The 14,861-nt window shown below is 27.4% G+C and overlaps 1 protein-coding gene across 1 annotated transcript; it reads right to left on the bottom strand.

The window, feature by feature from the left end:
• Positions 1–230: 230 nt before the first annotated feature.
• On the bottom strand, positions 231–13,767 carry LOC103569542 (protein naked cuticle homolog 2). The gene is made up of 5 exons (XM_008546880.2): positions 13,068–13,767; positions 3,775–4,142; positions 3,235–3,696; positions 2,816–3,117; positions 231–1,493 (listed from the first exon to the last, which is right to left on the bottom strand). Exons 1-5 carry the CDS (start codon positions 13,129–13,131, stop codon positions 716–718), a joined length of 1,974 nt encoding a protein of 657 aa, XP_008545102.1. The 5' UTR covers positions 13,132–13,767; the 3' UTR covers positions 231–715.
• Between the last annotated feature and the right edge of the window lie 1,094 nt (positions 13,768–14,861).

The following is a 14,861-nucleotide window of genomic DNA, read 5'->3' as shown; positions in this document are numbered from 1 at the left end:
TATATATATATATATATATTTATATATTTATTAATACTCTGTTTTGAGACTAATAGAAAAATATTGTCACAATGTCGGACGCACAAATAAACAGGACCATCCTGTTTAATTACAATAATATATTGTATACATTAATCGAACACACAATTACATAAAAAATATTATAAAAAAAAAAAAAAAAAAAAAAAAAAAAAAAAAAAAAAAAAAAAAAAATCAGTCAATACATCAAATTGACTTACTAGAAAAATCTTTATCTATACCTAATTTTTTTTTTCCTTCAATCATAATTTCGTTACTCATTACAAAAAAGAGAAATATAAAATACTAAATTTGGATTTAAATCGTACAAGGACATAATTTTGTTCCAGTATTCAAAATAAAAATTTAAATATAAATTGCATGATTATTTTTGTCATTTTCGATGTACCTGAAGATGGGAACGTTTTTCGCGGAACAAAAATCAAAAGTAAAAAAAACTACTGGATCAAAATTTCTGAAATATCTTGCAAGTCAGTAAAAAATTTCAGACCATCCCCAACTACTTCTCAAGTCAAATTACATCTTCTTTACGCGAAAAACGTTCCGATCTTCAGGTAAATAATTTTCGAAGCATTGTCACAACAAATAGGCCTTTAAATCAGTCTATTTACATTAATATATAAATTAATAATGAATTATTTTGGTAGAAAAAAATATTTATTTATTTACTTATTTATCAGACTACTGGATCAGCATGATAATGATGATAGTGATGATGAATGTGTTCATGTACATGCCTACGTCCAGTATTATTAGTATCATTATCAGGATTTTGTGATGAAAATTCTTGTTCTAACCAACGTACAACTTGTTGCATTGCTCGTGCTTGCTCTTGTTCACGTGTTGCATGTTTTAATTGATGTTTTTTACTAGCCTTACTACTACTACTATTATTATTATTATTATTGACAGATGCCTTTTGCTGTTTAAATGACTGTACATAATTATGATGAGCATGATCATTATTACGTTGATTATTTATGTGATTTTTTTGTATTGACTCAGTATTAAATATATTATGTCCAACTACTGTGTTAGCAGTCGTCGGTGTTGTCATTATCGTTGACTGTAAATTATTACGATAATGATGTTTATTAGAATTAGAATTTGGTTGTTGATGCTGATGCTGATGTTGGTGGGTTGGTGTTGTCGCTGCTGTGATTGTCGTTGGTACTGTTACATTAGTATCAATACTACTACTAAAATGTGTCGTCGTATGTGAATTATGATTTTGTATTTTGCGCTGATTATCTCGAGCTTTGGCAGGTAGTTTAGAAAGAGACGTGGCATGATGATGTGAGTACTCTCTAACCGGTTTGTGATAGGCCGGAGGAGGTTGACGACTCGCAGACGGTGGTCTACTGCTGGTTTGTACATACATTGGGCTCATTGGTGAGACAGCAGCATAAGGACGTTGAAGAGGTACGCGGAGGTGTTCGCTTTGATGTCGTTTCCTGTTGAGAGTATAATAAATATTAAATATCTTTCGTAGAAATTTTTCTTATTTTTTTTTTCCTTTTTTTTTTCACCATTCATAATGTAATAAATTATTCATTATTATTTTATTTTATCTTTTTATTTATTATTATTTTTTTTTATTATAAATTTAATCACAGCTACAAGGATGTAATTAGTTGTTATTACTTAATGTTTATTACACGGAGAGAATTTAATTATACTATCTACAATACAAAATTTTTAATTTTAACTATCTGAAATAGTAATAAGATTTTTCAGTGGTGATAATAATTAGTCTTACTATTGAAAATGATAACAGTTACAATTGAAGATGGTAACTGTTACCATTCAAGGTTGTAAAAATTCTAAAACAAGAAACAGGATAAATTGTGTGTGCACTCGTGTGTGTGCGTAAGTATGTGAGTGTGAACTTTATCACAAAGTGAAAATTATTTATTGATTTAGAGAGTAATTATTAGGGCCAGGATTTTTGCTTTAATTTAAAAATAATAATTAATAATAAATTGGGTCAAATTTTTGATATTATGGCAAAAATATTGGTCGTATAAAAAAATTTTTGCAATAAAAGTTGTTCAAAATTTAATTTTATAAAAAAAATCTCTCTTATAATTTTTTCATAGGACTAATAAGAAAGCCGTAATTTCAAAATTAAGATTTTAGTAATTATCAAAAATTCAAATCATTTATTATCAATCTTAATTGTGGAATTACGGTGAAATTATTGGTCGTTTAAAAAAATCATAAGAGACATTTTTTTTAGAAAATTAAATTTCCTACAACTTTTGTTTGAAAATTTTTCTGATAAAACCAATATTTTCGCCTTAATATCAAACATTTGAATCATTCATTTCAAAATTAATAGGGAATTTAAAAAATTAACATATGATTTATTTAAATATTAATTAAGTTTTATATTTTTATCTTTGTTAGCATCTATTTTACGCATTAACTAATTCAATTTAAATGTTTTAATATACCGTAAATTGTAAATAATCGTTAAATAATAAATAATAGTAGTTAGCAGGCATTGGAAATTAAAAAAACGTTTGTTCAACAGATTAATAGTGAAAAAAAAAATTTTCTGAAAAAATGCACATGTCGAAAATTTCATAAACTATAAGTGCAATTTTTTAAAATATTTTTTTAATAATTATTTTTTTGTTAAAAAAAAACCAAAAATTTTCAAATGTCTGCTAACTTTATTGTTATAAATAATAAATATAACTTGTCACTTGAATATCAAATAAATTAAGCAATACCTGATTAAAAATTACTTATTATTTTTTATGATAATTACCTAGATGCGTGAAAACTGAGATTATTCTTCTCCATATTAGCTTGAATTATTTCAAGTAATTGTTGTCGTTGCATTGAACCACTGCGTTTACGGTGATTCGTTGTAACTAATGGTGTAAATGGTGTTGCTGTTGGTGAAAAATCACTGTCATCACTGACATCACCTTCGGAACTATTTGAATAAGGTGTTGGTACATGAACAGATCCACCACCTACACGTCTACGTAATTCTTCTTGCTTAGAAATATTTCCTGGAACATTATCAACATCTTCTTCACTATGCCACTCGGCAATTAATTCTGTCTAAAAAAAAAAAAAAAAAACAATAATTATAATAATAATAATAATAAAATTAATAAATTAATTAATAACAATAATAATAACAGTTAAAATATTTAAAAATTAAATTAAAAAGCTTACCTGTGCACGATTACGTAGAATTCTACGTCTTCTTGGAACCCTACGGTTGGCATGTGTCGCGTGACTGCACGATTTGACGGGTTTGATGTGACAGCATGACGTACTTGCGTTAACAACACTCGTTGTTGGTATTAGTACTGTTGGGGTTTTTTTAACAGCAGGAGTTTGAGCTTCACCAGTACCAGCACCAGTTTCAGGATCAATTCCACCAGCACTATTACTAACACCACCAACACCCTCGTCTACATTTTTATCCGGCGACACGGTGAGTTTAACTTTTATAGTTTTACTACCGCATGGTGGTACTTCAATTGACGTACCGAGAGTATCGTAAATGGAAGTTACAAGTCCAGCTATATCGTCTTTAGTTATCTTGCCGTGTCCATCAAAGTCATAAAGAGTAAAAGAAAATTCTTGTCGTCTTCTGTTATCCTCCGCAACAGAAACATCACACTCAAATTCCTAAACAAGATAATAAAAATAAAATTATTTTATTATTTTTCTTAGTAACAATAAAATTTAAAAAAAATATATAAATACCTCAAAGCTAAATTGCCTTGTATTTGACACAGCCGGTTGTTCATCATGATTATTTGTCGTACTAGATACAACTGCTGGTGTAGTTGTTGCTGTTGGTGCTGATGCTGATGATGATGGAACAGTATTATTAATAATTACCGTAGGTGATACTCTTGCAGATGATGATGGTGGCAGAATTTCCGGTATTAAAGGCTCTGGTAATAACGTTTCTGGTAGAATAACTGGTACCGATACTGATACTAAAGATGAGGTTGATGTTGCAGTATTCAATGTTGCTGATGGCGGTAATGATGTGCTATTTAAATCTGATGGCGCACTTGCTGATAATAATTCTTCAGAGTCACTTCCTTCAGCAATACCACCGACAACTGTAATTAAAATAAATATATATTTATTATTCAGTGTATAATATATTTAAATATATATTTGGCTTTATGAATTTATTTAAATTTAAAGCTTAATGTTGAGGCTAAATGGTGGCATTGAGGATTGAATAAACATACAATAGATAAGAGATTTAATGCAACAAGAATAAAAATATAAAAGAAGAAGTGGAAGATGAAGTAAAATGCAGATTTGTCAAGGTGGACAGAGGCATTTATCGCTCGTCTCGGTTATTTACTATGGTGTCTTGCTTAATCATGCATTATACAGCCGATGCTTTCAGACTCTTTGGACTCGGATGGTACGTTATTCTTCGAAATTTTTCCTTGAAGCCTTTAAAGTGGCCGCTCGTACAACTACTCTAAGAGAGTAAAAGCTTGCCGCCTTTGCTTCTAAAATCTCTCCCGCATCGTTGTGTTGTAGTTGTAGTTTCTTGTCTCATGGCCCTCACCTCACCTCACTTTGCCTACAACATTTGTTCGTCACCTCTCGCTTACTCACGTTCTTTTTCATTTACTACGATAAACCCACACGCACAACGGTCCTCCGGTGATAAATCAAAGATTATACAACATTTTTCCAACCAGCTTGGGGTATTTCAAGTTATTTTGTTAAAGATACCGACATCTTTTCAAACTGTTTTGTTGGATTTTTCTAACAGATTTCATACAGATCACTTGCTCAAGGACATTATTTTTAAATACCTCGAAATTTTGTTTTTAAACCTAACGACAGTTGCATTTTTCCCGGTCATTCTATTTAACTAACTCAAGTTTTTTTTTATTTATGTATTTTAGCATTAAAAAGTAAATTTTTCGAAGATGAAAAATTTACATCTGGCTGCCAGATTTCCCTTTAAAAAATTTTGGTCCTCGAAATCGGTAAAAATTATCATAAAATAAAAAATTTTAATATGAAATTGCTGTTCAATTTACTTTCTATGAAATCAAATTAAATTTCTTCATAAAAAATTTATGAGAGAATCTACAGAAAGAAAAATTTTTCATTAATTTTAAATTGCCACTATTTTTAAATTAATCAACTAATTTTTTTCATTTTCAAACATGGTGACCACAGATTTTTGAAACTGAAATTCCCTGACTTTTCCAGGTACTCCAGTAAAATAATTTTAAAACTCCCTGACCATGTGTAGTGATATTAAATCATTGGAAATATTTATTTAATTAAAATAAAATGGTATAAGTCAGTTCAATAAATAATCATTCATTGTCACTAAATGAAACTTTATTTTATTATTTGTCAATGTTCATAAATTTCTTTCATTTATTAAATGAATAATTTTTTATTCTTTATTTTAAATCTATGTTTTTATATAACTTACTCTATAATAAAATATAAATAAATTTTTCATTTTCACTAGAATAAATTTCATAAATAAGAACGTTTTATAGAATGTTAATAAAATATTAATCAAGTACGCGAATAATAAATATAGTGAAACTTATAAGTTCAATACTTATGTATACTTTTAATGTTTTTGGTTTTTTAACTTGTCAATATGCATGTTAATAGTTTGAAGATCCTGACGATTGGTTTCTACTAAGACTTTTTTTTTCTAACAGCCTTTTTAATTCTAACTGCTCCATTTTTTCGCTATTGGAATCTATTTCTAATTTTTTTTCAAAATCATCTTATAATTGCATTCGCGCCGCGCCACTTTTTCAAAAGTTTTGACAGAAAAAAAAATTTATCGGATTTTTTCAGTAAAAAAAAAAAAAAGTAAAAATTTTTCCAGCTTTGTCAAAAAATTTCCTGACTTTTCCCTGATTTTTCCAGTATATTTTTAATTCCCTGACATTTCCAGATTTTTAAAAATATGGCCATGTCAAACTCTATCAATAGAATATATCAGAATAACTCTTCTGAGTCATGCCATAAAAAATGCAAATTTGAATTCCAATAAAATCAACTAAAAAAAAATGCATACGAAATTAAAAATAGCCGGCAAGTTTATAGAAAAATAAAATTTTTTTTTTAATTTACCCATAAATCATTTTTAAAAAAATCTATTATCACGAGGTTAATATATAGAAATGCAAATATGTTAAGTATATTACGCTGAATATAATTTGACATTTATTAATTTATTTTTATCGTTTCTTGTTATTTATATTTGTGTCATTTTTTCTTTCATCTTTATTTTTTTTTATAACTTTTTTTTGTATAATTTATTTTTATTAACCCAATGTGCATTCAGTACAGTACGCGGTCATATCACGACGGCGGCACACATTTTCTTGTACACGTCGAGTAGAGAAATTCAAGAGTCAGACGAGTAACGCAGCGGGATACCAATAAGAGAAGCTCTACTCAACTCAACTCAGCGCAACCAAAGCACTACACTCACTCTACTCTTCTCCGGAACAGAATAAGAACTCAACTCATATACAGTAGAGTTGTAACAAGTAAGAGGAGTTTAGCTAAAGAGTACTGAATATGAAGAAATACGAACATGTTTAATCTCTCATGATATTATACTATATAACCTTCATAACTTTTATACTTTCCAGAGATATATAAATTCTAACGGATAAAAATATCCAGGAAGAACAAGTTGCTAATATAAAAACCAACCAACAGTTTATATTATGGAATTCTACACTATTAACAAGAATATATTAACTCCATTTTTTTATTATTCTTCTTCATGATACTCAAATTAGCCGACGTCTAATAATTTTTAGTTTTTTTTTTCGACAAATAAATTTTTAAAAAAATTAAACCAAAAATATGCACATGTAGAAAATTTGTAAAGCTATAAGTGCAATTTTTGAAAAAAAATTTTTTTTTTTTCAATTTTAGTTTTTGTAAAAAATCAAAAAATTATTGGACGTCCGCTAACTTCAGTAATATTAGTCGACGTCTAATAATTTTTTGATTTTTTAAAAACAGTAAATAAAAAAAAAAAAAAAAAAAAAAAAAAAAAAAAAAAATTACACTTGTAAGTTTTCTAATTTTCTATATTTGCACATTTTTAGTTTAGTTTTTCGTTTTAAATTGAATCGTTAAAAAAAAATATGAAAGTTGTAAACTGTCTGCTAACTACAGGATCTTTCTTCTTCATGATATTTTTCACTATTAAAAATTTTTTTTTTAATTTTCAAGGATAATTGTCGTGGAAATTTATTAAAATTTTACTTGAATATCGATTTCTTCAAATAATTTAAAAAATTGAAGCATAATATTTAATAAATATATAATATATGACACTGAAGTTTATTAAAACGATGAATTATAAAAAAAAAATTATTTTACAAAATTGCACTTATAATTTTTTTAATTTGCTACATGTGCATATTTTTAGTTTTTGTTTTTTTAACTTCCCGCTAAGAAAATTGAAGATTTTCAAAAATTCGGGAAGTTATTGAGTTCGGTCCAATTTTTGAAACCCGAATTTCTATCAGATCTTGACGTTTTGAGGCTCTAGGAAGCTATTCTGAGTAATTTCACGATGATGTCCAAGTGTATGTGTGTAAAAAACTACCGCACGAAATGTCTTAATGTTTTAAGGATATATTTATGGATATATAATAAATACAAAATCAAATTTTTGGACGAAAAAATTCAAAATCCAGCGAGTTATTCACAATCTCCCGCTCAAAAAAAGTCCACCCTGCTGCCGTGATAGCGACCTTCACAGTCCATGCAATCAAAAAAACCAAAAAGTTTATTAAACTAGAAGGTATTTCCCGCACCATGACCCTCGGGCTAAGAAAAAAATTTAAATTCAACAAAATGGCGGAGTTTTAAAAAAAAATTTCAAATTTCGCGCGAAAATTTGATGATTTTTGGCCTGGTAAAATTACATTTTTGATTCGATCGAAAAACTGGAGGTTCATGGTACGTAAAAACATAAACTGCAGCAATTTTGAAAAATGTATTTTGGAGTTCCGATAAGCGGATGCTCTTCAGACGGCTGTAACTCAAAAAAAAGTATTCGAGATATGCACGAAATTGTAGAATGTTATTTTTGAAAGTATAGACTATCGCAGTATACAAAAAAATATGAATTGATTTTTCAAAATTTGACACTAATCTCCCTTAGTTATGTAAAATAATGTATACAAAAAAGTTAACTTATATTTTATATTGATAGCTGATTCAAATTTAAAGCAATTTACTTTAAATTTAAAGAAAAAATTTCAAGTATTCTTCTTATTTCTCTCCGATTTTATTCTTCATTCTCTTCTACTCCACTTTTTCTTTTTTTTCATTTTCATGGAAGGATCCAGTGATTGACTCACATCAGTCGTCTTACATAAGCCACAACAATGCGAATAATTCACGGAAATAAGTAGTTTTAAAAATAAATAAAAAGAATAAAAAAAAAGTACGAGTAAACACGATCATTGAAATGGAATAAGAGGAGTTGTTAGCAACATACAAGTGAATATAAAGAAGTATAGTTGGTCTAAAAAATAAAATAATGCTGATCGTTTTTACAATTTGACAGTGGACCACAAGCAATTCAGTATTGAACAAACGATCTAGGTATTTTCCAAGAAGACGAGATGAGAAGAAAAAATAAAAAGTAAGAAGTAAGAGCAGCTAGCAACGGTCGTCAGCCGTAGGCAACACTCTCTTCTCGTCTTTCTCTTTCAAGTCGAAGCCGCTATTATTGTTGGCTTCCAGGAAGAGAGACCCAACCAAACGCCTCTCTTTTCCTTCTTATTCCACTTGGATTTCAGTCTTCCACCATGCCAATGACTATCTCTTATCTTTCTTCTTCTTTCAACCTTCACTCAACTTCCATCTTACTTTCCATTACCACATCTCTCTCTTTCTTCATCTTTCTCTTTTGCTCTTAAAATTCTCATCCATTCCATCACGCGTCATCTTTCTTCATCGCTCATCGTCCATCGTCTTTTTAAATTTTTCTTCTCACTACCATACACTATTTCATTGAAAACTTTTTAACTTTTAATTTATTATTCACTTATCTATTATTAACATTTAATATAAAAATAATACCAAAGAATTTTAAAGAATAATAAATTTTTATTTAAATATCTGGTTAATTTTCAAATTCATTTTAAATTTAGCTCCAAATTTACTGATGGGATGGAATAAAATATAATCGATACCAGTCGGACGACCAAATATTCTACTCTATATACATATAGATAACTTTTATACAAATACTACAATAATGATGATAATAATAATAATAATAATAATAATAATAATAATAATAATAATAATAATAATAATACATAGTAGTAATGTAGAATATTGCTGTATCAGTAGTAGATCCATTTTTATCTTTCATTTCTTTTCTATTTTCTCTTTTCCCGTTGGGACGGTATTTCCAATCGAGCGAAAAGACCCTAAGGCGGACAATACCATGCCAACAGTTCTATTCTCTTGAATCTTTCATCCTCCTTTTCTTCCTCACCCTCTCTCTTTCTCTCTTTCTATTTAGAGTTTTGATGTGATCGAAGAAGCATCGAGAGTCGACGAGACGAGACGACGACTAATGTATAATATAAGTGAGGGGAGATTTATGCTAGGGAAAAATACGATAGTAGCATAGAATATATATAATTATTATTATTATTATTATTATTATTATTATCTTTAAAATAGAAGGGCGAGTTTTCCTCGATCCTCGTTAGCTGATACCAGAGTTTGGGTCTGACTCAATCGGTCATATTTAAAACCGACCATTAAACCGTAGCTTAAAAGTTGTTGGGCTCTTAAAATAAAAAGCATGTGAGTGTTTATAAAGTTAAAAGAAAAAAAAAATTAAATACACAAGGATTTATTATGATGAAAGAATATATATATGTATATATATATATATATATATATATATATAAAGTACAAATGAAATCTATATATGCTAAATGTACAGGTGATGAGGAGAAATAAGAGAGAAAATAAAATAAAAATAAATGTGGAAAAAAGGTGCGGCGACAGTCGGCTTGTTTGCCGGACCATTTTGAAAGGGACCGGAATTTCGAGTAGAGGATTCTCTTGCACGAATTGCGTACCCCAGGAGCTCACCTTCCAACCGCTTACTATTCCAAGAATTTAAGTTAATTACGACCAACTCTACTTGTCAGGATTTGTTTTTCTTTTCATTTCATTTTATTATATATATATATATATATATATATATATATATATGTTTTTATTTTATTTTATTTTTATTTATATTTTTATTTTCTCCTCATTATGTCGTTTCGTGTCTACCGTTGCTTTTATTTCATTTACTAAACCTTTTAATCCATCTACACCAATTATTTATTTTTATTCACGCATTATTTACATGTTCAGTATATACACACACACACACACACACATATATATATATATATATATATATATATATATATATATATATATATATATATATGTAATGTATGTATTTGTATGGGTGTAGTACTCGCGAGATAACGGAGTAACACTAACTGCGGAAGTAAAACACGGTTCATTGACTAGACGGAATGTCGACGGGTGTATACATATATGTATATTATATATATATACATACATATATATAGGGACCCTCGATAATAATAAATAACAAACTATTATATTAGGGCGGAAGGAATAAGAAATATATTATAAACAAATAAAACAATTAAAGCCATAAAAAAAATTTAATGCCTGATTAATTATGATGCTGTAGTTAGCTGACGTCTAATAATTTTTGGATAAAAAAAAATTGCACTTGTAGTTTTTTTAATCTTCTATAAGTGCATTTTTTCTTTTTAATTGGCCGTTGAAAAAAAATCAGAAAATTGTTAATTATCTGTTAACTTCAGAAATTATCCTGAAATTAATAAGCACAACGATTTTTTGATTTTTTTTTAAGACCAATGAGAGAAAATTTATAAAACTACAAGTAAAATTTTTTTTAATATTTTTTTTTTTCACCATTTACAATTTTGAAAAAAATCCAAAAATTATTAGACGCTAGGTAACCAGTATCATTTCTGAAAGTAGCAGAGATTCAAAAATTTTATATATTTTCAATAGACAAAATAAATATTGACAGGTAAAAATTTGAAAAAATATTAAGAATTTTATAAAATTATCTTGTGAATTTTTAAAAAAATTTTTATGATGACAATTAACTTGGTAATTAAAATGGGTGTCAATGTAGCAGACGTCAAAAAAATTTTAAATTATTAATAAACAGAGTAAATAATTAATAAAATAAAATTTTTTAAAAATGGGCATTTAAAAAATTAAAAAATTAATAAGTCCATTTTTTATAAATATTTTTTTAAAAATTATTTATTCTATTTATTTATAGTTTTGAATTTTTGATGTCTGCTCCATTCACACTCATTAATTAAAAACCGTAAAATTTTTAAGTTGTCGGCAACTTTGATCATCATCGTCGTTAATTGATGTTTATTACGTAATTTATAAACTCAAAAAGATTGTTTTGAAGTTAAAAATAACTTGAATAAAAACAAATAAAAAATAAAACCCAGCCTTTTTGCTGTACAACCCTACTAGTGTGTATACATTGTAGCTAATGAACTTAGCCATAGGGTAAAGAGCAAAAGAGGGTAAAAAAAAAAGATCTTACTTTTTTTCAACCCTTTTTATTCCGCCCCTCAATTACCGCGAAACGAGTGCGTAGAGTGTGGCGTTACTTTGTGTGGTAAGTTACCCAGAGTGTTTGCATGACAATACAATGTTTAAAAAGATATAAAAGATTATTTTATATATGTATATATATATATATTTATCCACGTATATATTTTTTCTTTTTAGATATTAATAATACGAGTCACGGAGCCAAGTTTTAAGAGTTTTAATGGGTACTGCTTAATGTTCTTTGATGGCTTTTGAAATGTGGATAAAAAAAAATATGTGTTTGTGTATTAAAGTTATTATAATTATAATTATTATTATTAGTATTGCTATAACTATTATTATTATCTCTATAAAGTATAAAAGATCAAAGAGTAGCGACGAGAATAAAATGTAATGTAATGTATATAAGAGAATGTGCAATGTAAGAGAGAGAATAAAGAATAAAAATAAAAGCGAGATATTTGAGACTTCCGGAGTAAGAAAGAAGAGAGAAAGAGAAAGAGAGAGAAATTGTGTTGAAGAAAAGATATAAAGTAATGTAAGTGTTTTGGTTTAGTATTTTGCCAGATGGCAATCGATTAAATTCTTGGTTACTGTTTCATTGTCGGCAAAACTATTGTGTTACTAAACTACGCAACACTAATTTTTAGTTAAATCGATATTGTGAAAGCTGTTAATCAGTCATTTAATATTCTCTTTTATGTTTTTTTTTTATTGTGCGATAGAATATCAGATGATATTTTAAAACGTCAGACAAAAGACATATCAGCTATTGTATTTGTGGATCGTATGACCTCAATCGATCGATTTGCAGGTCAAGTTTAATGTAAATAAATTGAATATTGTAATTTTTTTATTTTTTGTTAAAACTTTTATAATTTTTTTAAATTTCCCGGGTTTACTGAGATTAATGACCTGGATAAATATTATGAGTTTGAATGTAGCAGACATAAAACAATTTATAAATTTTTAATTTATTTAAATAATGATATTTTTAAAAATGCGCGCGCTGATTTTTCAATTATTTGAATACTCATTTTTTAATTTATTTACTCAAAAATTTAAAAAATTCTTATCAGTTACATTCACACTCAATAAATATGATTCTGAAATCAGCAATTAAAAATTTTTGAATTTAAATTATAAAAAAAAAAAAAAAAAAAAAAAAAAAAAAAAAAAAAAAATTCACATTTTAAAAATAAAAATATGAGTGCAATTTTTGAAAATACTTTTTTTTTAAATTTATCATTTTTTAAAAGAATTGTTAGGGCAAATATTAATTATAATTAGGGTAAATAAAGTTTATTATTATTATAAATTAATAAACGTACCGGAAAAAGGCTTATAGCCAGCGAGAAATCGTGTTCGCCACCACTTGACCAATCCGGTAGCCATGGGACCCTCATAAGACGCTCAAACTGTCGTCACTGTTATGTTACACACTTATTTATTTATTTTTATTTAACTATTTAATACATTTCGTATTTAAATAATATTAATTATCACAAATATTTATATTTATCCAAAATATCCAATGCAGTGTTTTAAAAAAATTATATTATTTTATATCCACAATTTAAAAAAGTAAACACTGATGTCACGATTTAAAATCACGTTTGACACTTCACTTACTTAAAAAAAAAAAAGAACCCGTTCACACTTAATTATTATTTAATTTTATAATTAATATTAATCACTAGATTGTTTATCCTGTGGGTTAACGTCAACATGAATTTAAATTTACAAAATATAATGAGTATTAATGTTGTAAATATTTCAGTCTTGAAGTTAAGTATGAGGTTTTTATTATTTATTATTTAAATAATAATTATTAATTTAAATTAATGCAGAGAGAAATTTGTTTAGTGAAGTGAGTTTACGGGAACGTTAAATGACATGTTTCTACATCTACGCCCGTGGGTTGACTGGCTGTGCCTGCCAAGTTGTGCTCAGTCGTGCTGTGGTGACTGGATTTTACTACAGACTACAGAGACTACAGATTGCACAGCCATACGGCATACGGCCATAGAGCCTCCACGAAGAACCACGACCACGAGAGACGAGAGATCGTCCTCGCCTAAACGCACGTTCCCCGTAATTCCCGCCTCTCCTTCTTTAACCAAACGCCCCACCCTGAACTTAATCAGTACTGTCACTATCAATACATAGTGCCCTTTTATATATTTATGTATTTAAATATACACTGGAAAAAATTATTTCTTGGCACAAAAAATTTTTACTCACCTTCACCTAAGAAATTTTTTTCGTTATAAATTGAAAAAAAAAATTTATTGGGGGCGAAAGAAAAAATTCCTGCAAGAAAATTTTTCTAGTCCTAAGAAAATTTATGAGTAAATGTAACTGACAAGTGAAAATTTTTTTAATTTTTGAGTTAATAAATATAATGTAAGTAGAATAAAAATTTTAAAATGCGTATTTAGATCAATGAAAAATTAGTACGCGCATTTTTTTAAATTTCATTATTTTTAATTAATTTTAAATTTATGAATTGTCTGATGACTGGTACATTCACACTCATAGAATTTTTTTTTTCAATTTATAGTGCAAAATATTTATTGAGCCAAGAAATCCTTTTTTTTTGTGTGTAAAAAAAATTGTCACAAAAATATTTGATGATTTAAAATTTGGCGTTCATTTTTTTAAATTTTGAAGTAAAAAATGGCAATGATTGATTTAGTAACCGTGTATAAGTATTTTAATGCTGATGTGAATTATCCTTTGGAGATTATTCATAAAAAGTAAACCTATTTATTTTTGTTTATGGAAAAAAAAAAAAATTTTTAATTTTTAATGACGCCTTAATTTTCAAATTTTAAATAAATGTGAAGAAAATTTATAACTAGTCATTATTTTAGTTGTAGAATTTTCAAAAGATCAATTCAAAATTTAAAGGTATCAAATTTTATAATGGCTGTTTTTAAATATTTTAGGAACGAATTTTGCATATGTGGTTACATTTAATAAATAATTAACTAAAATTGTTTAAAATTACTCACAAAAATTAAAATCTTAGAATTTGTGTATATTTTAATTATTCGTAAAAAATATATGAAATAATTACTAGAGTTTAAATAGTAGTTGAAGTTTTTTTTCACGCTATAAAA

Source organism: Microplitis demolitor, chromosome 7 (genome assembly GCF_026212275.2).
Source record: "Microplitis demolitor isolate Queensland-Clemson2020A chromosome 7, iyMicDemo2.1a, whole genome shotgun sequence".
Lineage (NCBI taxonomy): Eukaryota > Metazoa > Arthropoda > Insecta > Hymenoptera > Braconidae > Microplitis > Microplitis demolitor.
Note: the sequence above shows the minus strand (reverse complement) of the source record. Positions and strands in the feature narration are given on the sequence as shown.

Bases quoted from the DNA above. Each gene is read 5' to 3' on its own strand.
- LOC103569542 (XM_008546880.2), bottom strand. From the start codon at position 13,131: ATGGCTACCGGATTGGTCAAGTGGTGGCGAACACGATTTCTCGCTGGC. The intron at 3,697-3,774 runs GTATTTATATAT...TATCTTGTTTAG, and splicing joins CAAGGCAATTTAGCTTTGAG to GAATTTGAGTGTGATGTTTC. The intron at 3,118-3,234 runs GTAAGCTTTTTA...TTTTTTTTTTAG, and splicing joins TTCTACGTAATCGTGCACAG to ACAGAATTAATTGCCGAGTG.